Here is a 27,337-nt window from a genome sequence, read left to right as displayed (position 1 = left end):
AGAGGAAATAGGCAGTCTACTTGAAAAAGAATTCAGAGTAATGATAGTAAAGATGATCCAAAATCGTGGGAATAGAATGGAAAAAATACAAGAAACGTTTAACAAGAAACTAGAAGAACCAAAGAGCAAACAAACAATGATGAACAACACAATAAATGCAATTAAAAATACTGTAGAAGGGTTCAATAGCAGAATAACTGAGGCAGAAGAACGGATAAGTGATCTGGAAGATAAAATAGTGGAAATAACTACCACACAGCAGAATAAACAAAAAAGAATGAAAAGAATTGAGGACAGTCTCAGAGACCTCTGGGACAACATTAAACACAACAACATTCGAATTATAGGGGTCCCAAAAGAAGAAGAGGAAAAAAAAGGGACTGAGAAAATATTTGAAGAGATTATAGTTGAAAACTTCCCTAACATGGGAAAGGAAATAGTCAATCAAGTCCAGGAAGCACAGAGAGTCCCATACAGGATAAATCCAAGGAGAAACATGCCATGACACATATTAATCAAACTATCAAAAATTAAATACAAAGAAAAAATATTAAAAGCAGCAAGGGAAAAGCAACAACATACAAGGGAATCCCCATAAGGTTAACAGCTGATCTTTCAGCAGAAACTCTGCAAGCCAGAAGGGAGTGGCAGGACATATTTAAAGTGATGAAAGGGAAAAATCTGCAACCAAGATTACTCTACCCAACAAGGATCTCATTCAGGTTCGACGGAGAAATTAAAACCTTTACAGACAAGCAAAAGTTAAGAGAATTCAGCACCACCAAACCAGCTTTACAACAAATGCTAAAGGAACTTCTCTAGGCAGGAAACATAAGAGAAGGAAAAGACCTACAAAAACAAACCCAAAACAATTAAGAAAATGGTAATAGGAACATACATATCGATAATCACCTTAAATGTAAATGGATTAAATGTGCCAACCAAAAGACACAGACTGGCTGAATGGATACAAAAACAAGACCTGTATATATGCTGTCCAGAAGAGACCCACTTCAGACCTAGGGACACATACAGACTGAAAGTGAGGGGATGGAAAAAGATATTCCATGCAAATGGAAACCAAAAGAAAGCTGGAGTAGCAATTCTCATGTCAGACAAAATAGACTTTAAAATAAGGACTATTACAAGAGACAAAGAAGGACACTACATAATGATCAAGGGATCAATCCAAGAAGAAAATATAACAATTATAAATATTTAGGTACCCAACATAGGAGCACCTCAATACATAAGGACAATGCTAACAGCCATAAAAAGGGAAACTGACAGTAACACAATCATAGTAGAGGACTTTAGCACCCCCCTTTCACCAATGGACAGATCATCCAAAATGAAAATAAATAAGGAAACACAAGATGTTTTAATAATGAAACATTAGACAAGATGGACTTAATTGATATTTATAGGGCATTCCATCCAAAAACAACAGAATACACTTTCTTCTCAAGTGCTCATGGAACATTCTCCAGGATAGATCATATCTTGGGTCACAAAACAAGCCTTGGTAAATTTAAGAAAATTGAAATTTTATTAGGTATCTTTTCCAACCACAATGCTATGAGACTAGATATCAATTACAGGAAAAAAACTCTAAAAAAATACAAACACATGGAGGCTAAACAATACACTACTAAATAACCAAGGAAAAAAAAATAATAACCAAGAGATCACTGAAGAAATCGAAGAGGAAATCAAAAAATACCTAGAAACAAATGACAATGAAAACATGACGACCCAAAACCTATGGGACACAGCAAAAGCAGTTCTAAGAGGGAAGTTTATAGCAATACAATCCTACGTCGAGAAACAAGAAAAATCTCAAATAAACAACCTAACCTTACACCTAAAGCAATTAGACAAAGAAGAACAAAAAATCCCCAAAGTTAGCAGAAGGAAAGAAATCATAAAGATCAGATAGGAAATAAATGAAAAAGAAATTAAGGAAACGATAGCAAAGATCAATAAAACTAAAACCTGGTTCACTGAGAAGATAAACAAAATTGACAAACCATTAGCCAGATTCATCAAGAAAAAAGAGAAGACTCAAATCAATAGAATTAGAAATGAAAAAGGACATGTAACAACTGACATTGCAGAAATACAAAGGATCATGAGAGATTACTACTACAAGCAACTATATGCAAATAAAATGCACAACCTGGAAGAAACGGACAAATTCTTAGAAAAGCACAACCTTCCAGACTGAACCAGGAAGAAATAGAAAATATAAACAGACTAATCACAAGCACTGAAATTGAAACTGTGATTAAAAATCTTCCAACAAACAAAAGCCCAGGACCAGATGGCTTCACAGGCAGATTCTATCAAACATATAGAGAAGAGCTAACGCCTGTCCTTCTCAAACTCTTCCAAAATATAGCAGAGGGAGGAACACTCCCAATCTCATTCTACGAGGCCACCATCACCCTGATACCAAAACCAGACAAAGATGTCACAAAAAAAGAAAACTACAGGCCAATATCACTGATGAATATAGATGCAAAAATCCTCAACAAAATACTAGCAAACAGAATCCAACAGCACATTAAATCATGATCAAGTGGGATTTATCCCAGGAATGCAAGGATTCTTCAATATATGCAAAACAATCATTGTGATACACCATATTAACAAACTGAAGGATAAAAATCATATGATCATCTCCATGGATGCAGAAAAAGCTTTCGACAAAATTCAGTACCCATTTATGATAAAAACTCTCCATACAGTAGGCACAGAGGGAACCTACCTCAACATAATAAAGGCCATATATGACAAACCAACAGCCAGCATCGTTCTCAATGGTGAAAAACTGAAACCATTTCCTCTAAGATCAGGAACAAGACAAGGTTGCCCACTTTCATGATGATTATTCAATGTAGTTTTGGAAGTTTTAGCCACAACAATCAAAGAAAAAGAAATAAAAAGAATCCAAATCGAAAAGAAGAAGTAAAACTGTCACTGTTTGCCGCTGACATGATACTATACATAGAGAGTCCTAAAGATGCTACTAGAAAACTACTAGAGCTAATCAATGAATTTGGTAAAGTAGCAGGATACAAAATTAATGCACAGAAATCTCTTGCATTCCTATACACTAATGATGAAAAATCCGAAAGAGAAATTAAGGAAACACTTCCATTTACCATTGCAGCAAACAGAATAAAATACCTAGGAATAAACCTACCTAAGGAGACAAAAGGCCTGTATGCAGTAAACTACACGATACTGATGAAAGAAATTAAAGATGATACAAACAGATGGAGAGACACACCATATTCTTGGACTGGAAGAATCAACATTGTGAAAATGACTATATTACCCAAAGCAATCTACAGATTCAATGCAATCCCTATCAAACTACCAATGGCATTTTTCACAGAACTAGAACAAAAAATTTCACAATTTGTATGGAAACACAAAAGACCCCGAATAGCCAAAGTAATCTTGAGAAAGAAAAATGGAGCTAGAGGAATCAGGCTCCCTGACTTCAGACTATACTACAAAGCTACAGTAATCAAGACAGTATGGTACTGGCACAAAAACAGAACTATAGATCAATGGAACAGGATAGAAAGCCCAGAGATAAACCCACACACAAATGGTCACCTTATCTTTGATAAAGGAGGCAAGAATATACAGTGGAGAAAAGACAGCCTCTTCAATAAGTGGTGCTGGGAAAACTGGACAGCTACATGTAAAAGAATGAAATTAGAACACCTCCTAACACCATACACAAAAATAAATAAATAAAAAATAAATAAATAAATAAATAAATAAAAATGGATTACAGACCTAAATGTAAGGCCAGACACTATAAAACTCTTAGAGGAAAGCATAAGCAGAACACTCTGTGACATAAATCACAGCAAGATCCTTTTTGACCCACCTCCTAGAGTAATGGAAACAAAAATGAAAATAAACAAATGGGACCTAATGAAACTTCAAAGCTTTTGCGCAGCAAAGGAAACCATAAACAAGATGAAAAGACAACCCTCAGAATGGGAGAAAATATTTGCAAACGAAGCAAATGACAAAGAATTAATCTCCAAAATATACAAGCAGGTTGTGCAGCTCAATATCAAAAAAACCCAAACAACCCAATCCAAAAATGGGCAGAAGACCTAAATAGACATTTCTCCAAAGAAGATATACAGATTGCCAACACACATGAAAGGATGCTCAACATCACTAATCATTAAAGAAACGCAAATCGAAACTACAATGAGGTATCACCTCACACCTGTCAGAATGGCCATCATCAAAAAAACTACAAACAATAAATGCTGGAGAGGGTGTGGAGAAAAGGGAACCCTCTTGCACTGTTGATGGGAATGTAAATTGATAGAGTCACTATGGAGAACAGTATGGAGGGTCCTTAAAAAGCTAAAAATAGAACTACCATACGACCCTGCAATCCCACTACTGGGCATATACCCTGAGAAAACCATAATTCAAAGAGTCATGTACCACAATGTTCATTGCAGCTCTATTTACAATAGCCAGGACACGGAAGCAACCTAAGTGTCCACTGACAGATGAATGGATAAAGAAGATTGGCACATATATACAATGGAATATTACTCAGCCATAAAAAGAAATGAAATTGAGTTATTTGTAGTGAGGTGGATGGACCTAGAGTCTGTCGTACAGAGTGAAGTAAGTCAGAAAGAGAAAAACAAATACCGTATGCTAACACATATATATGGAATCTAAAAAAAAAAAAAAGGTCATGAAGAACCTAGGGGCAGGACAGGAATAAAGATGCAGACGCACAGAATGGACTTGAGGACACGGGGAGGGGGAAGGGTAAGCTGGGACGAAGTCAGAGAGTGGCACTAACATATATAAAACTACCAAATGTAAAATGGATAGCTAGTGGGAAGCAGGTGCATAGCACAGGGAGATTAGCTCGGTGCTTTGTGACCACCTAGAGGGGTGGGATAGGGAGGGTGGGAGGGAGATGCAAGAGGGAGGGGATATGGGGATATATGTATACATAGAGCTGATTCACTTTGTTGTACAGCAGAAACTAACACAACATTGTAAAGCAATTATACTCCAATGAAGATGTTAAAAAACAAATTTAGAACAGGATGAAATGAATACTATGTTAACATTATACTTTCAGGGGTCAGTGGGATTTCTCTGATTTCTTTTGGACATTTTTATTCCTTAATACCTTCAAACTTGTACCTCTCCCCACAAAAAGAAATAAAATACATACTGCCTAATTTTATGCGCTTACTGCTCAAATGTTACCTATGTTAAACATAAATATCACAGTGAGTGAGAGAGAGGAGGGGAGTTGCCTGAGACCACAAAGTACTGAGATGGATTCTTGGCAATGACCTCGCTGAAATCTCACAGGACTCTGTTAAAACCGGGGAGCAGAATAAGCACGATGTGGTCCATCCATACAGTGGAATATTATTCAGCCTTAAAAAGGAAAGAGATTCTGCTACAGGGATGAACCTTGAAAACATCACGCTTGGTAAACTAAGCCAGTCACAAAGCGACAACTATCCCCATTTATACGAGGTGTCTGGAGTAAGTAAGTTCATAGACAGATAGACAGTAGGACAGAAGTTCCCAGCTGCTGGAGATGGGGAAAGAACGGGAGTGACTGCTAATGGGGATGGCGTTTCTTTCTGGGGTGAGGAAAACAGCCTAAAATTGACTGTGATGGTTGCACATCCTTTTGGTATACACTAAAATCCACTGCATGGCATACTTTAAATGGGTGACTGGTAATGTATGTGAATTATTGAGCCCTTCTTGAGCGAGGACCAAGGGAGCAACCCTAGCGCCCCACTCCCCTTTCCCACACGCCCTCTGGAAGAGCGCTACCCCAGGGCAAACGGCCCAGAGAACCGCAGGACATGGGATAGCCCACAGCCAAACTCCTGGTCACTTGGGCGGCGGTTCGCTCCATGGCCAGTTCTGATGGGATAGAACAGAAAGGCCACTGCCGGACCCAGGAGGGCTCTCGGGGCCAAGTCACCAGACGAGGTCACACTGACCCCATCCCCCCACCCCGCCCTTACCTTGGAAGTCCCTCAGCCTCACGGCGCGGGCCTCGACCATCTTCCTCTCCTCCTCGGCCTCGCTGTAGGGGCCCTCCTCCTCGTCCGGGCAGCTGCAGGGAGAGGGGACAGATGGGCGAGCACGCTCCGTGGACTGGCTGCCTCTGAAACAGCACTGAGGTCTGCCTGCAGGCCCGGCTGCAAAGAGCATCTCTGATGTGCTGAGAGATTTAGTTTGTTAATGGTCAACCGTGCAGGACAGAAACACAGCCGTCGGCAAGCATCCAGTCTCAAAGTGTCAGGACGTAACCGGCCACAGGTTTCAAATGTCTTGCAGGGTGTGGGGGGTGGAGGAGACAGAGCAGTTCCTTCCCTGGGGACCTCCCAGCTACGGGACGCTGCAAGGCCAGCAGAGTCCAAGTTGAGGACTGAGGGGGCTCGAAGAAGACTAAAGCTTTGAGAAGCTTCTGGGCATAAAGGGAGGGAGCAGCAGGCTTGGGGTGGGGGCCGGACCACCGTCTGTCGGTGGCAGGAGCCAGGCATCACTCAAAGCCACAGGGTTGGGGTCCTGAGGGGTCCCCTGGCCCGAGGAGGAAGGACAGCCCCCCGTGTCAGGTGGACAGCCCACCAATACAGAGCTGCGGGCCCCGCATCCTCCAGCCACAGACATCTGGGCCTTTTTAGCTGTTGTCAGAAGGGGCTGAATGGCGTCTTCTGTCTGCCCTTAGATGAGGGGATGGACAGAGCACCGAGGTGGAATGACAGGGAGGGGAAAAGCGAAGGGGTCTTCCGCCTGCGACCCCCGGCACCCTCGCAGGCGCTCCAAGGTCTCTGCTGACTAGCCAGCCACCAAAGCCAGGGGCACAGCCGTCAGTGGAGGGAAGGCCCACCCGGGTCCCTCTCACCTCTCCACGGCCCTTCGGATGTGAGCCATCCAGGTGTTCCTGTCCTCCTTGGAGCTGGTGTAGATCTCGTACATCTCGGGCCCGTGCAGGGAGGCGCTGATCAGAAACATGGCTTTCTCCTCGTTGGCCACCTCCCTCACGATGAGCTTTTGCAGCGAGATGATGGGGCGCTTGGAGTCCTGCACAGGTGGGAAGGGGCGGGGAGGGTCACTCTGTACCTGGCCTACAGCCGTGGAGCCATGAGCCGGCGGGGAAGGGGACTTGGGGGGGAACGGGGGAGGCGTGCACCCTGCTTATCCTCCAACAATTCAAAGCAGAAAGATTTTGCCACCTGGGGGAAACGGACACTATCGCGATGATATCCTCACATCCTTTTCATGTGCTTGTTCAACGTGCTTAAAAAATGTTTTATAATTGCTAACGCACGTACACTGTATAAAACTCAGAAGATACAAGAGCAGGCAGTCTGGGATGACAAATAAATCCTCCTCCCAACCGTGTGCCCCAAACACCCAGAGCCAGCCAGTATTCCCAATCTGTGGTGTGTCCGACAAGAGATAATGCTCTGACCGACCAGTAAAATGCGCAATTTTAACTGGTTGTTATGGGCTATACTGCATTTCCCCCCATTCCCCACTAAATCCAGATGCCGAGGTCCTAACCTCAGAATGTGACAGTATTTGGAGACAGGGTCTTTAAAGAGGTGATTAAGTTAAAGCGAGGTCATGAGGGTGGGCCCTGACCCAACAGGACTGGTGTCTTTCTGAGGAGAGGCAATCAGGTCACAGACACACACACACACACACACACAGAGGGCGAGCGGGGAGGCCATGGGTAGCAGACACACACACACACACACACACACACACACACACACACACACACACAGAGGGCGAGCGGGGAGGCCATGGGTAGCAGGCAGCACAGCAGATCATAGATGTCGCATCACCCTCGTGAGTGAACACACAGCACACGAGGTGGGCTGGCGTCAGGGCAAGACCACCGTTTGGCAAGACAGCGTGACCTATTTCTGGAAACTTCTTGAGAAGCTAGTTTAAGTCCCTGGGAAAGGGGTGGGACTCTGGAGTTGAGTGACAGAGGCCACCTTCCTCTCCAGGTGAACCCAGAGGCTAATGGGTTCGCTGAGCACCCCCGCGGCAGGCACCCACGGGTCACCCAGGCGAGCAGAGGCGGAGGCGGTGTCCCCAGTGGACGTGGGCCGGGTGGGATGGGTGGGATCCCAGCCTGACTCCGAGCCCTCCGTCCGCACGGAGCTCCCGGCCAGCTTGGCTCCCGTGACGCGGCTGTGCTGGGACCAGCATGCCGTGGGGCCGACGTGGTCATAGCTCCCAGGGCAGTGGCTGCCTGAGTGCGCATCCTCAGCGATGCGCTAGCTCCCCGGGAAGGAGGGACAGGCTCTCCCGGCGAGGTTGCCCGGGCCTGTGAGAGCCCGGGCGCCTGTGAGGGGAAGGGCCACGGAAGCACAGAGCCCGGGCGGAACTGGGCAAGATGTTGGCATGACCCTGAAGCCGCCTCAGGCCACTGGACAGGAGCCCATTCAGTCCGCCCATCCCCGGCCCGTGCAGACAGCTTTCGAGCAGCCCTTTCTGCGAAGGGACGGGACACGTACCACGGAAGCAAAGACGTATTTTTGATCCTTTTCTTGTAGCAGGAGAAGCACGTCCGTCAACAGGACAGCAAGGACATCTAAGGGGAGAACGCAGAAGGACACATCTTACAGGGTCCCGCCGGGCAGACGTGGAATCCCAGGCCGGTGCCACAGCCCGCGGGCGCCCTTCAACCTGACCCCACCCCATCACCCTCCTGGTTTCAGCTTTTAACGCCGAGCCCCTGGACGCTCGCGTCCTGCTTCCTGCCGTAGCAAAACTCTCGTGCCCGCATGCCCGAGCTTCCTGGTGGTGGCAGGCTCGGAGTCTTGTCCCTGTAGGGACATGGTGCGGTGACCCGTCCGGCAAAGCTGGTGCACGTGGGTGCAAATCCCGAGCTGTGTTTCCAACAGGAGTGCTCGCGCTGCGGGAAACGAAAATACCTCCTCCTCGGGGAGCTTGTTCAGACACCCCATTCCCATGAGACACCCTCTCCTCATGGGACTCTCTCTCGCTGCAGCCTGCTGGGTTCCTCTAAAGCACTTACTGTGCTTTTCACTGTTTTTGTGTTTGCTTCTCTCCTTCTGCCCACCGACTGGAGCCCCACGTGGGCAGGGGCCTCTGCCACCCGCCTCGGTGCCTGGCACGCAGGGGGTGCTCAACTGTGGACTGTAGCTTTTGGCTGCTCGCCTGCTCAAATTAAGAACAAGCACATCCTGTCGGGTGGCTACCTGCGACACCCCCCAGAGATCTTTAAAGAGGCTGATGCCAGTGGACAGGTTAGGATGTTTCTAGAGGCTCATGAAACGGACAGGAAACTCAGGGATGAGCCCCGGGCGCTCTCTGGTCTGGAACCACACCACGGATCTTGAAAGTAGGGCGTGGAGCTCACCCCGAACAGCGGGTGGGACGCTGGGGGCCACAGAGGTCCGTGGCCCAGGTGGCATCCTCTACCCCGACTGGGGCCTGTGACTGTTGTTTAGAACCCTGGGGCCTCTGCTAAATCTGGGGTGTCCTGATACCCCGGCTTTCTGTTCAGGAGGCAAGGACTCAGTGTGCCCTCTTCACCCGGTGGCCTTCCCTGTGTGCACCACACCATCTCAACCACCGGACACAGAGCGTGCTGGCAGGACCACCTTCCCCTCGTTCCTGCTCTACTTCCGTGCTCGACCTGACTCAGCAGGTAACCTCCCTTCAGCCGCGAAGCAGCCAGGCTGCAGTGGCTCTGTGCCAGCTGGTGCCCATCAATCCAAAATGGTGCTCATTCATCCAAGGAGGCGCCACTGATCCAAGATGGCATCCACCAACCCAGGATGGCATCCAGCAGGTGACTGGAGTGGGACTTTACCTTTTAGGCGCCCGGACGTGGTCTTCCAGCACAGCGTGCCCTCCAGGTGGAGCTGCCGCTGCAGCATGTCCTCCTTGCGGAAGGTCAGCCCGTTCTTGAGCTTGCTGGAGGACTTGAGGTCCATCTTCCCCGCGATCTCCCTGAGGCGCTGGCCTTTCTCACACTCACTGACCCTGGCGTCCACTTGCGAGATGATGCCTTTGATGAGGTTCAGGGCCTGGGTCAGGTCTTTGTGGTCCTCGGAGTCAGCTGCCACACACAGCAGAGTTAGCGCTTTCCTGGGTCTGCGTCCACGAACACGATGGAGGCGGACAGGCTATGGGGTCGAGGAGGTGTGTCCCGAGGCCACTGCTCAGAGGACCCTCGAGAATCACCTTCCAACTCGAATTTCCTGAGATGTAAACGCTTCTCCAAAGTAAACGTGACAGCCCAGCGCTTGGTTTTCACCAAGACAGAGCTTCTGTCGAATGCAGAAGCTGAGGTGCCAATCAAGTGGCAAGAACAGCCCCTGCATAACTCCGCCGGCCATTCCTCGGTAAACAGACTCCCCCCTGCCCTCCAGCTCTCCATAAAAGACTCCCTCCACCTCCGGCCATTACCGAGGGCTGGCTCCTCCCACTCCAGGGGCTCTGCTTTCACGGCAGGGGAACTTTGTGCATTCTCCCACCACCCAAATCCCCTGGAGATAAGGGAGGTGCGGTCAGCACTGCCCTGGCCTCCGGGAACCCCCGGCTGGGCTACATGCCCTTCCTCTCTGCCCTCCATGGCACCAGGCACGTGACATGGAGGTCACCTCTGGGCCTGTGTGGGTCACCCAGGGGTGACCTTAGCAAGGGCACTGCCTGTGTCTTTTCATCCACTCTCCAATACTGACTGAGGGCTGCTCCAGCCCAGACTGTGCGGGGACTGGGGGGGTAACGGCAGGCGAGACCAGGCACCCTGGTTGGAAACCCTAGCACACAGCACAGTGGATTCTGCAAGGTGGTAGCTCAGTTAGTGACTGCTGAGCCCAGCTGAATCCGGAGAACCAGGGACAGATCGCAGAGCGGATTATCTAACCCACTATTAGAATAGGGGGTGGGGAGACAGAGACCCTCCTCCCCACCAAGCGCCTAAGGGCAAGACAGGAGAGCTACCGTACCTTCCGTGTTCTGAATAATTCGCTCCACCAGCACGGGGTACTTGGTTATGCGCTGGGTGACCAGAAGGATACATTCCTGCACGCCGAGCCGCCTCACGATGGAGAAGTTGCCGATTCTCTATGAAACGGAGAAAACAAAGGCATGCTGCGTGGGTGTCTAATCTCCCGCCACATCAGTTCACGGTCGGACATCGAGCGATATCCAGTTCACGGTCCCTTTTCGGCTTACGGGGACCTTTTCCTAGCCGCTTTGCAGGTACTTGAAAGCAGGGACTGCCTGCTGTATACAGAAAGGCCACAAAGGCAGAGGCAGCCTCACCTGCTATAAAATGTGGGCCCCCGCAGAACCCATTAGGAAGAAACCAGCCGGGGGGCGGGGGAGTGAGTGGGGGGTGGTTGTGGGAATCTCCTGGAGAGCTGTCCACGTGCACATGCACATGCGCAGACCCTAACCCTGCTGACGGCCGTCGGGACCCTCCAGACGCGGCTGGGCCGGTGCTCTCTGAACTGGCTCCCTGGCGGCTGCTGGTGCACGCTTCTGGCTAAGAGCCTAAGAAGTGGTCACCTGAAGTCACTTTTTTTCCCCAGCCACGTCATGTGGCTTGTGGGATCTTAGTTCCCTGACCAGGGATTGAACCTGGGCCCGCGGCAGTGAAAGTGCCAAGTCCTAACCGTTGGACTCAAGTCCCCAAACGAGCCTCTCCTTTTCACATCTATCCACTGCCAGGATAATGCAGTGAAAGTTTAAAAAAAAATTTTTTTTTTGGCCACACCTCGTGGCGTGCAAGATCTTAGTTCCCCGACCAGGGATCGACCCCGTGCCCCCTGCAGTGGAAGCGCGGGGTCTTAACCACTGGACCGCCAGGGAAGTTCCCTGGGGTGAAATTTAACAACCCTGCATCCTTAACTCTAGACCTTTAGTTGCTGGGTATCACTTGAGGTTAGAGTCCTTGGGGTACAGGCTGCAGGTGTGGAGCTGTTGTGGGGTGCAGGCGCCCAGCAGCCTTGACCCAGGAGTGCCTCCCAGGATGCGGGGGGACGGGGTCTTGCCCGACTACTGACTCAGCTCCTGGGCCCTGAGCACTTGCACACTATCGGGCAGAAAGAAGACAGGTGTGGGTCATTCCATGGGCTGCGAGGGATGCATGGGGACCAGACAGGGGAGGAGGTGATGAAAGGACACAGGCTTAGAGGAAGGCAGGCCCTGCATCTGCTGGAGAATCCGAGGCAGAGCGGGTGGCTCTGGAGGGCCGGTTCCCGGGGCAGGGCGGCCCCTTGCGAGGACACTCATGTCCGCTCAACGGTCTGAGGACCCATGGTCATCCATTGAGGGGCATCTCAGGGGCCACCCTGCTGCGGCAGGAACAAAACCCTAGGCCTGCTTTGCTTTACACCTGGGGACTCTCCAGAGCTTTCACCACTGTGTTCTGCATGAGTTTGTGGTTAAAAATGAGACAGAACCTTGAAAATTCACTGCCTTATAACAAGTTGTGTATAATCCCAACCTCTCCAAAAGCCTACAGTTCAGGGGGAGGGGGAGGGGGAGGGGAACAACCTATTGCAAAGAGGATACTTCTTTTTTTTTTAAATTTAAAAATTTTTTGGCCGTACCGTGCAGCACGTGGTATCTCAGTTCCCTGATCAGGGATCAAATCCGCGCCCCCTGCATTGGAAGCGTGGATTCTTAACCACTGGACTGCCGGGGAAGTCCTGAGGATATGTTTTTAATTAAAAATAAATACGCTTTTTTTTTTTTTTTTTTACCTTGATCAAGTTTTGAAATTTCTTGTTTTGCTGCAGCAGCAACTTGTAGTGACTGACGGCCTCGTTGTGGCCGCTACAGAAGATGCCGTATTTTTCTTTCATTCTCTCCCCGTTTTCACCTGAAAACTGAAGAGAGGCCGTGGAGGCGTTACCAGAAGGAAACACAGAAACTGCCAGGGAATGTTTTCACCTCATTCGCCTGACTCTGCTGAAACGCAGATTGACTTGACTTGGGATTTCACTTTCTTGTCTGGCTTGCTGGCACCCAAACAGAGAAATGCTTCAGTACGTGGTGTCTCGGCACAAGGTACCGAGGGGGAAAAGGAGAAAACGTCTACACGTCACGGGTGCTTGTAAAACATCCCGAAATCCGAGAAGGAAAAAGAAATTTAAGTGGAAGAATGTTAGAAAAATTCAAAAGCGAACGGCGTCTTCTTCTCGTGAATCCTGGTTAGCTGACTTGGGATGCTCCGGGCACTCCGAGGGCAGACGAGGGGTCCTGCGTCCCCTCTGTCAATCTCGGTCTCGGCCCAGAAGTCCACTCAGAAGTCAGCTCAGGGTCAACGGCCCTACCATGGATGGCTCTGGTCCAAAAACCAAACAGCCGTCGAGACCAAAAAAAATGAAAGCCAGCCAACCAACCAAACAAAAGCCCAGAACACCCACTGGGTAGTGTCTAGACGAGTGCGTTCGCCGTTTAGGTCTCTGTGTTTCTAGGCTGGTGGCAGGATGCGCGGCTGTTAAGGGGCCGGGACTGAAGTCCTCGGGGGCTGGGGCTCCCAGTAAGTGGGGGGCATGTTCTTTCTGCATTGGAAGGAAAGAGACGGGGCAGGGGCTGGTCCAGGCCCTGAACCGCCCTGGTCGCGCCCACCTGCTGTACCAGGAGGTCCCCGATCTTCTGGACGATGTAGTTGCGGTCACTGCCCTCCTCCAGGGACTCCTGACGGCGCTCCTTCAGCCGAGACAGGAAGTGGCCGTGCACCTCCAGCAGGTCGTCTGCGCCCGGGAAGAGGAGGCTGACGGTCTTGGGGCTGAACTGCAGCTCCTCCCGCAGGGCCCTGGAGTAGACCTTCAGCATGATCTTGAGCGTCCGCACATGGTGGGCCTCCGTCTGCATCAGCTCTGCAGGGACAGGGACGCGGGACTTAGTGGTGCGGGGCCAACGCCCCGGCTCGCCTCTCCCTTGTCCCGCGATGGGCCAGGCCGGCTTCTCAGGCTTCCGCGAAGCCCTCGCCCTGGTGGTCTCACAGCCCAGGGGCCGGGCTTCCTGTCCTCCCCGGCCCAGCAGTGCTGGGGGCCCAGCTTAAGGGGACAGCGAGGGGTGGAAGGATATCAGGAAAGAGAGGACCCGGATGTGCGCTGGGACCTCAAATGCACAGGAGGGGTTCCTGCCTAATATTAACCGAAGACGTTTCCAGGCTGTTTGAAACAAGAAGACTGTTCTGACCAACACCCCTCCCTGGGATGTGAAACTTGCATGTCAGAGACCTGCCCCAGACTATAACTGATGGGAAAAGTGGAGCTCCAGGGAGGATTTTAATTCACTGTTAAAGGCAAAGAAAGATTCTATTTTGTGATGGAGCTCCTCTGCCGTTTAAGTCAAGGCCTTGAAGTTGTTAGAGATGAAACAGAAGTCAGTGGCGCCGGCCGGGGCCAGGGTTGCCAGCCACAGGGCTGCAAGGACTCTGCACTTGCGCAGCAGTGGAGACAGCGTGACACAGGGCTGCCCAGAGGGAAGCGACGGACTGCACTGCCCCCCCCCCCCCTCTAGGCAGGACTCCTGGCCAGGCTCAGGCTCTCCTCTCCACCCACACCCCAACCTGCTCTGGCCCTGGCAGGGAGCTCAGTGTGCAAAACGTGGAAGGCAGTTGAGTGTCTACTGGTGAGTGGACACCACTGAGCAGTGCTGGGGGCCTGGAGGGACCGAAGGGGGGCACCCAGCCCAGGGATGGGTGGTGCCTGGGAGATGTGGTTTCCACGGTGACTGCAACATCCCATCTAAGGACAGCGGCTGCCCACGGCCAGGTTTTCCAACAGCCGGTGGGAAGGGGCGCCCACCCCGGAGCAGCGCTACAGTCACATGCAGAGAGGGACCTGCCTCCAAAACCTCCACCACGCCCGGGCCTGTCTGTGGTCACCAGCGATGGCTGGGATGGGCCCAGGAGGTCTTCTCTCCTGGGGTCACCAGCAAGGTAAGGACGAGTCAGGACTGGGCATTCGGCCATTCCTGTCCTCGGGGACTGGTTCTCACAAAGCCCCGTCCGGCCACCTCCTTCCCGGCCCGGAAGGCAGGGCTACCCTGGGGCAGTAGGTGGAGTGGGCCACACAGTCTCAGGGAGGGTCAGCAGTGGAGCCCTGGCTCCCAGATGGAATTAATAAATTAAAAAAAAAAAAAATCAAGAAGAAGAAGAGGGAGGAGGGGTAGGAAGTGAAGGGCTGGCGTGGCAGGCCTCCTTACCATAGAGCACATCCTGCCTTTTCACCACCTCCCTCTTCTGTTTCTTCACATATGCGGGGTCCACGGAGAGGCTCCAGGACTCAGCCTCGAACTCGTGGGCATCTGCTTCGATCTCACGCCTCAGCGAGGCAGTGTAGGGGTCTGAGGGAAGGATAGGAGGCCACTGCTCAGGGGCCCGGGGCCTTGGCAGGCTTGGGGCTGCCCCTGCCCGTGCCGCCTGGACGCCCGGATGTGGGTCTCGGAGGCTCCCAGTGAATGGAGACCACCTGACACCCGAGAAAGAACCGAGGTGACGGTACCTTCTATAAAGACGGAGTCAGCGTTCAAAGACGTGAGTGAAAGAGAGTCATCGGCTGCCTGCTTGAACTTCAGAGACACTGTGTCGGTTTCATCCATCTCTCCTGTGACTGGTCTAAATGGAAATCATAAAACCAGTCATTTAAAAAAACTGCATTACACACACACACACACACACACACACACACACATTCTACAAAGGCAACTCACGTTATTACTCAATCTGATTAGATACTATTTGAGAACTTTCTGGCTATCAACGTAAGCCTTAACTCACAGATCATTTTGAAAATCAGGAGACTATCTGTCAATGTGACATCAGGTCTTCCATCAAAACTGCCTGTTTTTTGGGGGGAGTACAGTTGATGTACAATATTATATTAGTTACAGGTGTATAACATAGTGATTCACAATTTTTAAAGGTTATACTCTATTTACACTTATGAAAAAACACTGGCGATATTCCCTGTGTTGTATAATACACCTGTGCAGTTTATCTATTTTATTTTTTAAAATAAATTTATTTATTTAATTTATTTATTTTTGGCTGCGTTGAGTCTGTTGCTGCGCGAGGGCTTTCGCTAGTTGCGGCGAGCAGGGGCTACTCTTCGTTGCAGTGCTTGGGCTTCTCATTGTGGTGGCTTCTCTGTTGTGAAGCACGGGCTCTAGACATGAGGGCTTCAGTAGTTGTGGCACGCGGGCTCAGCAGTTGTGGCTCATGGGCTCTAGAGCGCAGGCTCAGTAGTTGTGGCGCACGGGCTCAGTTGCTCCACAGCATGAGGGATCTTCCCGGACCAGGGCTCGAACCCATGTCCCCTGCACTGGCAGGCAGATTCTTAACCACTGTGCCACCAGGGAATCCCTATCTATTTTATACATAGTAGTTGGTGCCTCTTAATCCCCTGCCGCTATCTTGCCCCTCTCCCCTTCCCTCTCCCCACTGGCAACCACTAGTTTGTTCCCTATGTCTGCCATCAAAACTAACTTTAATCTAATGTTCAAGTACATTCTAAGGGCGCATTCATTATATGCTTCCTTTCCTGGCCACCGGAGCCCTCAGGAACCCCTGGAATTCTTTCTGGCCAGAGTAGGGTGGACACAGCCTCATTCCCACTTGAGATTGGAGGGAGAATCCTTTCTAGAGGAAAAAGAAAATCAGCTCCTTTCCCCACCGACTCATCCAAGGATCACTGCAGTGACATTTTTTTTTCTTTTTTACATGAGGTTTTCTACCTGAACGCTGCTGAATGCAATATTACAAGAACCACCTCAAAGTCCTAGGAAAACCGGATTAAGGCATGAATAACAGGACACAGACTTCGCGGCAACCTCAGTGGACTTCCAGCCTCGTCTGGAGGACACAGAGGAGCCCTGTCCAAGGGTCCTTCAAGAGCAGGAAGTAAACTGGCTCCAAATGGCCGAGGACCCCCAGAACACATCATTTTTGAAAAAGGAAAAGGAGTGAACCTCCAAAGCAGGTGTTAACAGCAATCTCACCGCTTCGTGGGGCTCTCCCTAACCGCGCCCCCCCCCCCCAGGGTCTCCTTCCGGAGAGGCTACCCTCGGGGTCCCTGAGGAACGCCACCCCTGCTCCCTCCCTTCGCCAGCCCCTGTGGCAGAGGGGCTACCCAACTCACCCAAGTCTCGTCCCCGTTCCCGCCGGGCTGGGTGCTGGCTGTGGACCCCCCTTCTGCGAGACCGTCATGCCGACATTCCTGGCCAGGCCCGGGCTGCCATCGGACAGGAGGGTGGCCCTCGGGTGCTCCTTCAGGGATGCTGCGACGGAGGCAAAGACAGAGTTGGTGCTGAGGAAGTGGGCAGGGTAGCGGAGGTGGCCCGTCCGGAGGCCCCGCTCCGACTGGGGCCGCAGCACGGACAGAATCTTGGAGGTCAGCAGCTCGTTATCCAGAAAGACGTTCTCGCTCCATTTCCTGGGAAAAGAGCTGTAGAACGAGAGCTCGGGGCGGCCGTGGAGCGAGCTGGCCCCGTCGCTGCTCTTGGAGTGTGCGTTCCCCATGGTCACGCTGGGGGCGCCGAGACCTGGCCGGGCTTTGCCGTTTTTATAGCCCCGGGGGTGATCCTTCTAGAAATGGAAAGCTGCTTCTCGTACTGTATTGGCTGAAGCCTCGGGTATGGACGGCAGGAAGTTGGTCCCCGCTGTGACCGTTTAGTGTGGAAATCGCACAGTATTTTCTCCTCAGGTAAAAAAGGAACAACACGACAACTCCTCCACCCCGTACCCCTCCGTCTTGGTAGGGGGTAAAAAGCAAAGGGCGGTTTACATCCACCGCAAAGAGTCTTAAGATCACGGATCGGGAGCTTGTACCGACATCACACACATCTCAGACTGTAATTAATCTGAGACCGGCTGTCAGGATGATTCTGAGATGCAGAGACCATGGGGTCTCTGGTGTTTGGCCGCACGCGTCACTGTTCCTAATTGCTCTGATAGAATGACTCCCAAGGTTGATGAGAGGCCCTGATCCTATATTATAAGGTGATCGTAAACCAACCTAACACACGACAGGAGCCCCGAAGGGTTGTCTGCCCTCATCTGCTAGTTAAGAGTTGGGATATTACTGTTGATGCCAACTACCTCCAGTAGATCATATACTTGAATATGTTCTTCCCATATGTTATATGTTAATTCATTCGATCCTCTCAATAAATATCAAGGTATGCAATCTTATCTTCACCTTGATAAATAAGGACAGTGAGAATTAAGAAGATATGTACAACGTCCAGTGCCACTTATATTTGATAAATGAAAGCCCATGACATCACTCACAGGACTACCTGATTCAAATCTTCAATTCTTTTCATACTCGGTACTAGCAAGAATTCGTATGTTCTATTAAGGTCATAATCTACAGACAAGTATTGATCTATTATAATTATACTTGAAGTACATGACTGTGCTGGATTTTGGACACATACAACCAAACACATACATACACACACATAACAAAAACAAACAACAACAAAAACAGAAATCTAGCATCAGACTGGATATTGAATAGAAAGGATGTTGAACACAAGTAAGAGACAAAGAGTCAAATTATTTTAAAAAATAATGTGATATTAGAATAAGTGTTTAAAGAATGTGAATGTAATTTTTACCTTTTTTAATTAAAAAATATGTATTGAAAAGAAAAGAAAAGAGTTGGAATGTTCAGATGTATTGTACCCACTGATCCTTCCCCGTCGATGGAAAGATGCAGCTCTTTGAAAGCCAGGCTGTCATTAATGAAGCTGTTTTTTTTTTTCCTCCTCCTATTTGACAAGTCGACCATTTAAGTCAAGCCTAGTTGTGACGGGCCGCTTGGCTAATCTATTTATTCTCAGGGTGAAAGCCACATTTGAAAGCTTTGCTCTAAGACAAACAGCAGCCTTGAAAAGAAATCTGGGGACTTCCCTGGTGGCCCAGTGGTTAAGACTCCGCGCTCCCAATGTAGAGGACATGGGTTCCATCCCTGGTCAGGGAACTAAGATCCCGCATGCTGAGAAGCATGGCCAAAAAAAAAAAAAAAAAAGAAGAAATCTGTCCAGTGGCCTTCCTGACCCGGCTCCTGGGTCCCCAATGCACCCACCCACCAGTTTCTCTATGTCACACAAGGAAAGTAGTTGGGACTCTGGTTCTGAGCAGCACGGAGACTACGTGATGCCATTTGGTCAGTGACCTCAAACATCCTGACGTCATGATCATAAACAGCTAACAACGGCTATTATCATAGTAGACAAAGGTGACGAGGCTGTTCGTTCACATACCAACACTCGTTTGCAATGGTGAAGATCATAAATCGAGGCCTCCACGGTCCAGGGCAGGCACTTCCTGGCATTTCTACGCCCAGTGAACTCCACCCAGGCAATTATGATCTGGAGGTACAAATACGGGACAAATGCTAAAATGAAGACTTTGCCCGGCATCCTGGTGCGGCTGACAGATTGTTCCTGTGATCCGAGGTCCTGCCTGAAGTCGGATGGATTCTGCTTTAATCCAACAGCCCACGGGAGGAAAAGTCACCCTAAACACCCTCTCAGAGTCACTGGTTCCAGAGACTTTTTAGAAAATGATCGGTAATGCTAAATCTACGATAAATGGAATTAAATCTTCCTTGGATGATTAAGACACTTGGAGGTTTTCATGTCTTGGGGGTCATGATTAGGGGCCCTAGGTACAACTGGACTCAAAAGGGTACAAGGGGTAGAATTCCAGCTAAAAGAATGATGAACTAAACGTATGATGTAATTTACTTATTCTGATCACTGTCTGCCTCCCCAGTAGAATGGAGGACAGTGCCTCCCACGAAACAGGTGCCAAGAAATCACTGTTTCACGGGATTTTATTTAGCCATAAAAAGGAACGAAATCCTGACACCTGCTACAACATGGACGAAACGTGAGGACATGGTGCTCAGTGAAATAAGCCAGACACGAAAACGACAAATACCCTCGGATTCCACTTCTAGGAGGTCCCAAAAGGAGTCAGGTTCATAGAGAGAAAAATTAGAACGGGGGTTCCCAGGGGCTGAGGAGGGGGAATGGGGAGTTTTGCTTAACATGGACAGAGTATCAATTGGGGAAAATGAAGAGAGTTTTGAAGCTGGATGATGGTAGTGGTTGCCCAACACTGTGAATGTACTTAATGCCACTGGATTGTACTCTGGTTAAACTGGTCAGTTTTATGTTTATGTATATTTTACCGTTTTTTTTTTTTTTTCTGAATCAAAACCCCACATTTGTTTAGTTATTTATTTTTGGCTGTGTTGGGTCTTCATTCCTGTGCGAGGGCTTTCTCTAGTTGTGGCAAGCGGGGGCCGCTCTTCATTGTGGTGCACGGGTCTCTCACTATCGGGGCCTCTCTTGTTGAGGAGCACAGGCTCCAGACGCGCAGGCTCAGTAGTTGTGGCTCATGGGCCTAGTTGCCCCGCGGCATGTAGGATCCTCCCAGACCAGGGCTCGAACCCGTGTCCCCTGCACTAGCAGGCAGATTCTCAACCACTGCGCCACCAGGGAAGCCCTACCACTGTTTTTTAAAAAAGAAATCATTGTTTATTTAGGGTGATGGAATAGTCCTGCCTCTTGACTGTGGTACTGGTTCCTCACATGTACACCTGGAAAACATTTCATAGATATATACACTCCCCTTTCCCTCACAAGAGTGCAGGTAACAACGAGCAAAACCCGAAGAGGGTCTGTCCCTGAGCTGATAACATTGTATCAATGTCTTGGTTTTGCCACTGGACTATGGTTACATGAGATGTCAGGAGTGGGGGATGCCTGGCGGAGGGTACACAGGAAGTCTATTTTTACAACTTCTTGTAAGTCTTGAACTACTCCGGAATAAAACGTTACAGTCAATTCTTGTTATTCGTGGTAGGGACTGAATTAGCTAATACGGAACCACGGCTCCTATGGGAGCTTCTGGCTGCACTTTTGCCAACCATTCATCCCGTAACCTTGTTTTATGTGTGTTTCTATTGAAAAATGCGTTAGTTAACATATACTGCTGATTCATTAACATTGAACGTGTGTCTGAACGAAGCTGGCCTAACACAGATTTTCTCTGTAAGGTCCACTGTAGCCTTCTTGTGCTTAAGACCACTAGACAGCTTCAGCGCTATGCTTGGGGGCCCCTTTGCCAAATCACCAACAAAAAGCTCCCCCCCCACCAAAAAAAAGGGCAAAACATGTGGCACCAAATACACTGCAAAAAGGACACGTGTTTGCAGTATGAGCTGAAGCAAGAATGCTGGGCACGGCCTGTTCAACCTCAGCTGGGAACGTGCGCCTTAGTGATTCACATTTTTCACCGCAAGTGTCTGCACGTGACTGTGAAAACACCCCACAAGTACTGATTGGAGGGTTACAAATACATTTTAGCCAGTAGGTGAATTTGCAGAGACAGAATCCTGCATCCATACAATGGAATAGTGCTCATCTAAAGAAGAAATGAGATGCTGAAACATGCTCCCATGTGGATGGACCCGGGAAATATCCTGCTGAGTGAAAGTGGTCAGGCACACAAGCCCATGCAGTGTAGGAGTCCATCTATAGGAAACAGGCAGAACAGGTAAATCCACAATGACGGAAAGTAGATCAATAGGTAGGTGCCTAGGACTTGGGGAGATTGGAGGGTGACAGCTAATGGGTATGGGGCTTCTCTTGGGGGTTCTAAGATTGATTGCAGAAAAAAAAAAGGGGGGGAATTCCCTGGCAGTCCAGTGGTTAGAATTCGGCGCTCTCACTGCTGAGGGCCTGGGTGCGACCCCTGGTTGGGGAACTAAGATCCCCCAAGCTGTGCAGCATGGCCAAAAATAAATAAAATAAAATAAAACAAAATAAAATAAATGGATTGCCGTGACTCTGAATACACTAAAAGCCACTGCACTGGACACTGAAATGGGTGCACTGTATGATATGTGAATTACATCTCAGTTAAAGCTGTTCAGCGGATAAACTCCTGTGAAGAAGGGCTACCTTTCTGCAGGAGAACAAGCCCAGTGATTTGTAGGTTTCACACCCAGTATGACTTAGTCATGCTGCCCCTGGCTCTGAGGCAGACAGGAATCTGTATTTATCCTGCCCTCGTGTTTTCCTAAACCAGACAGCCATGGTGGGGCAGACAGTGGGTGGTGGGTCGCTGGGATCTGGGCTGTGCTGTGTGCACAGCCATCGAACCCGATTCGGAGCTTAATTAGCACCGCCTGCCCACCGCTGAGAGGTACCATCGATCGGCATGCTCCTGGCCCGCTGCGGCAACCGGTCCACCACAGAGGGGACCCAGAGGAGAGCCAGGAATGACAATGAGAAGTGAACGGTGAAAATGGAAAAAGTTCTTGGCCCAGAGGAAAAAACACACCCGTTCTCAGCCACAAACAGACAGCAGCCTGTTCTCATGATTTTTTTTTTTTAAACCTGTTTTGCCTCGGTTTCTTGAAGAGTGGTCTCTGTGAGCAAATCAGATGACTAAGCTGGTGTGACAGCTACGATGATCCCACTTTGGGATTTTACTTGGACAACAGACCCCACGCCACAAAGTTCAGGTTAATAGGGGCTAATTTCTAGCGTACTTAGGCTCCCGAGTGACCTGCAGTCTATAAATCCTCTGATACACAAGCACAACCCCATCAGCCCTTGGGGATACGTAAGGACCCACGAGGGAAGTCCATGAACAAGACTTGATAGTTAAGAACCTGTTGAAAGTCATTTTTCAAGGAAACTCATTATGACGTATCAAGTGACCATCTTAATTGGGCTTAAACTGTCCTTTATAATCTAGAAGCATACTGGCTTCTAGAAACACCAACTTCCAAGCAAGAATTTTATATTCTAACCAACAAGGACCTACTGTATAGCACAGGGAACTATACTCAATATCTTATAATAACCAGTAATGGAAAAAAAATCTGAAAAAGAACATATAGATATATATACGTATAACTGAATCACTTTGCTGTACACCTGAGACTAACACAACACTGTCAATCAACTGTACTTCAATTTTTAAAAAAAGAATTCTATATTCTAAATGGCAGATTCCTCCTGCTGCTCGATGGGAAAGTAACTGGAAACATCTTTGGGAGGCAGCTGGGCCCGGGCACAGAGGTCCCTGCGGTTTTCTGCAAAAGGCCACGCAGGGGACTTCCCTGGCAGTCCAGTGCTCCCAATGCAGGCGTCCTGGGTTCGATCCCTGGTTGGGGAACTAGATCCTGCGTGCCGCAACTAAAGATCCCGCATGCCACAACTAAGAAGTCCGCATGCCGCAACTAAGACCCGGAGCAGCCAGAATAAACAAACAAACAAATAAATAAATATTAAAAACAAAAAAACAAACGAAAAAACCACCAGCCGCCCGGCAGTTTCAAAGGCTTGGCTTCGAAACAGCTGCCCCTTTTCTCATATTTGGTGAGGTTCTAGGCCCCCCTCCCTGCCCCCATTCTTTGTGTCTTCGAAGACTTTTCTCTCAGGCTGCGAGTGCCACCTGTCTCTGGAGAGTTCTAGCAAGCACGGGCTGCGGGCGAGTGTTCGAGAGACAATTAAGAAAATCTGATACCAAATGAAGTTTTCAGTTCACAGTTCCCAGCTTGGCAGCCACCTGGGAATAGACTAAATCAATGCCAAGACAACTCATTGATTTCTCTGCCCTGCTTCAGTTGGATGTTACAAAAGCAAGACAGCATAAAAAAGAAAAAAAAGAAAAATACAGGAGGGGGAAAAAAAAACCCCAAACCCCAAACCTTAACCCCATGCCTCAGAGGACAAAGAGAGAGAAAAAAAAAAAGAAAAAAAAAAAGGCATATTGGGGCTTAGAAGTGTGAGCCAGAAAGAATACTCTTTGTGAACCTGAAATTAAAAAAAATACACAAGCCCCCTGCCCACTCCCAAATTACGTCAAACCCAGCAAACACCACTTAAAAAAGAATTGTGGGATCTTCCTGACTGTGTGTGCAGAAGACTTAAAAATCACAAAACAGTATAAAAGTAGAAATAACCTGTACTGCTATCACCCACAGTTAATTGCTTCTGGAATGAAGATTTATACGTTGAGAATTAATGTTTAATAATGAGTGATCTAGAGATCTGTGTTGAAAAATCCCTCATGTATAGCAAAAGGATAATATGGTAGCAAATATATATTTTTGGCGTAAATATCATGCAGGACATGTGGGTTATACCATCAAGCGATATGCTTGCAAATCACTATTCTACAAAATAGTTCGTATTATTCTATGGATAATTCCGGAAGTTAACGCAGAAAGAACCAATGGCCACGTCCGTGGGCATAAAAATGAACCTCAACCTAAACTTCATGCTTTTCACAAACAAGAATTCAAAATGGACCACAGATTTAAACAGAAAATGTAGAACTATAAGACTTTTCAGAGCTAACATAGGAGAAAATCTTCAGGAACTGGGGCTTGGATGGGTGAAAGAGTTCTTTGCTATGACACCAGAAGCCTGATCCACAAAAGAAAAATATATCTTTAAATTGACTTCGTCATAATGAAAAACATTTGCTTGTGGGAGATCTGTTAAAAGGATGAAAAGATAGGCTACAGAGTGGGAGAAAATATTTTGCAAACTGCCTATCTGACGAAAGACTAGCATTTAGAATGTATGACGTGCTCTCAAAATCCAACAGTAAAAATACAAATAACCCATTCAGAAAATGAGCATAAGAGATGAAGACTACATTTCACCGAATAAGATATACATATGGTAAAAAAGCACGTGAAATGATGTTCAACATCATTTAGCCATCAGAGAAATGCAAAACCACCGTGAGCCGTCACTACCAGAATGGCTAAAATAAAAAACGGTGATGATGCTAAATGCTGGTGAGGATGTGGAGACACTGGATCACTCATACATTGCTGGTGGGAATGTAAAAGGGTGCAGCCGCTCTGGAAAACAGTTGGGTGTTGTAAAGAAAACTAAACAACTGCATTCTTGGGTATTTATCTCAGAGAAATGCAAAACTCAGGTCCAGACAAAAACCTTTGCATGACTGTTCGCAGCTGCTTTGAGGCCAAAACAGGAAACAACACAGATGTCCCTCACTGAGTAAATGGTCAGACAAACTGCGGTCCACCCATGCCACGGAATACTCCTTGGCAAGGAAAAGGAACTGTTGATAACACACAGCAACCTGGGTAGATCTCATGGGCGTTATACTGAGATAAAAGACAATCTCAAAAGGTCACCATATGATTCCATTTATGTAACATTCTTTTTTTTTTTTTTGGCTGCACCGAGTGGCTTGCGGGATCTTAGTTCCCAAACCAGGGATCAAATCCAGGCCCCCAGCAAGGGAAGTGCGGAGTCCTAACCACTGGACCACCAGGGAATTCCCTCTGTAGCATTCTTGAAATGACAAAATTATAGAGATCGAGAAAAGATTTGTGGTTGCTGGAGTTATCAGTGGAGGGGGGGGCGGGCACATGAAGAGTGGGTGAGAATATAATGCAGAAGTTCAAGGGCAATCTGTGGTGATGGAACAGTCCTGGATCTTGAGGGAAGTGGTGGCTGTGGGAATCTACACATGTAATAAAATGGCATTGGACCAGACTCACATATTGCCCAGATGACAATTTCCTCGTTTTGACATCCTATTATATTGTAGTTACAAAGAAGTAGCCAGTGGGGGAAACTGCGCGAGGGGTACACGTGACCTCTCTGTACCACCTTTGCAATTTCCTGTGAATTTGTAATGATTTCAAAAGAAAAAGTGTGAAACAAACAAAAGCATCACCACCACCAACAAAAAAAGAAAGAACACTCATGCCCAAAGTCGTAAACAGCTCCGGCTGCCATAATAAAATAACAGATTGGGTGGCTTAAACAATAGAAATTTATGTCTTACAGTCCTGGAGGCTGGGAAGTCCAAGACTAAGGTGCCAGTAGATTCAGCCTTTGCTGAGGGCTTGCTTCCTGGCTTCAGACGGCCACCTTCTTGCTGGGTCCTTACATGGTAGAGAGAGTGCGAACAAGCTATCTAAGGTTTTTTCTTATAAGGGCACTAATCCCATCATGGGGGCCCCACCCTCATGACCTCATCTACTCCAATCACCTTGCAAAGGCCCCACCTCCTACTACTATCACGCTGGGGGGTTAGGGATGCAACACGGGAATTTGGGGGGAACACAATTCAGACCAGAACACAGTGAATAAAGCCGTGTTTCCTGCGAACTCATTTAATTCCAGAGCTTCTCTTATCACTCACTGGACACCTCAGCAGAAAGAACAAGCAGACTTCCTCTTTCTCCCCTCCCTTCATCTCTTAGAGGGAAGGCCAAAGGTCACAGCCTCTTAAGAAGAATTCCTGCAGAAGGTGATGGACACTCAGCTGAGACCTCAGAGAGCAGTTCTGATGGTCAAGGAGGAGGGTCTGGGAATAGTGCTTTATAAGAAAGCAGGCTTGGAGACATTCAGAGAGGGTTACAATGAAAACGAGACATGCCCGAGGACCTCATGGTGAGTCACCATAATTTGGGAGAAGAGACTGTGAGAGTATAAAAAGTAATGAGAGGGACTTCCCTGGTGGTCCAGCGGTGAGGACTCGGTGCTTCCACCGCAGGGGGCATGGGTTTGATGCCTGGTTGGGGAACTAAGATCCCACAAGCTTCGCAGTGTGGCCAAAAAAAAAAAAAGAGCCACCCAACAGGATGTAGGGCTGCTCCACTGAGAGTGGCCAAACGCAAGACTTTGTCCTGGCTGGAAACCTGGGGACTTCATGCAGAAGCCTCTGCCAGGGGCCACCATGTAAAAGAGAAATACACAAAGGTGTGGATGGTAAGAAATTATACCTGGCTGAGAGAGCTGCCAGATGGCCCTAGGCCAGCCATCCCTGCCTGTCCCTGACCTCATGGGAGAATCTGCCCTTATTGAGTAAATCCCCAACATCACCGCAAGGCATAGAAAAAATTCACTTTGGGGACTTCCCTGGTGGCGCCGTGGTTAAGAATCTGCCTGCCAACGCAGGGGACATGGATTCAAGCCCTGGTCTGGGAAGTTCCCACATGCCGTGCAGCAACTAAGCCCGTGCACCATAACTACTGAGCCTGTGCTCTAGAGCCCGCGAGCCACAACTACTGAGCCCGCGAGCCACAACTATTGCGCCCACGCGCCACAACTACTGAAGTCCGCACACCTAGAGCCTGTGCTCCGCAACAAGAGAAGCCACCATAATGAGAAGCCTGTGCCCTGCAACGAAGAGTAGCCCCTGCTCGCCGCAACTAGAGAAAGCCCGCATGCAGCAATGAAGACC

At 48.6% G+C, this 27,337-nt stretch overlaps 1 protein-coding gene across 4 annotated transcripts in view; it reads right to left on the bottom strand.

Annotated features, from left to right (window-relative positions):
• Window positions 1-27,337, bottom strand: part of ARHGEF18 (Rho/Rac guanine nucleotide exchange factor 18) — a 95,076-nt gene that overhangs the window by 8,982 nt on the left and 58,757 nt on the right. For all 4 annotated transcript variants that reach the window (XM_033400933.2, XM_033400935.2, XM_033400938.2 and 1 more), the window contains 10 exons: window positions 17,205-17,343; window positions 15,570-15,682; window positions 15,271-15,411; window positions 13,684-13,934; window positions 12,813-12,938; window positions 11,049-11,166; window positions 9,908-10,156; window positions 8,583-8,659; window positions 6,953-7,131; window positions 6,069-6,160 (listed from right to left, as the gene is read on the bottom strand). In XM_033400933.2, the coding sequence (XP_033256824.1) occupies window positions 6,069-6,160; window positions 6,953-7,131; window positions 8,583-8,659; window positions 9,908-10,156; window positions 11,049-11,166; window positions 12,813-12,938; window positions 13,684-13,934; window positions 15,271-15,411; window positions 15,570-15,682; window positions 17,205-17,343 (1,485 nt within the window). The remainder of the gene's footprint in view (window positions 1-6,068; window positions 6,161-6,952; window positions 7,132-8,582; window positions 8,660-9,907; window positions 10,157-11,048; window positions 11,167-12,812; window positions 12,939-13,683; window positions 13,935-15,270; window positions 15,412-15,569; window positions 15,683-17,204; window positions 17,344-27,337) is intronic.

The sequence above is a fragment of the Orcinus orca genome, chromosome 3 (genome assembly GCF_937001465.1).
Source record: "Orcinus orca chromosome 3, mOrcOrc1.1, whole genome shotgun sequence".
Lineage (NCBI taxonomy): Eukaryota > Metazoa > Chordata > Mammalia > Artiodactyla > Delphinidae > Orcinus > Orcinus orca.
This window is presented reverse-complemented; position numbering and strand designations above follow the sequence as displayed.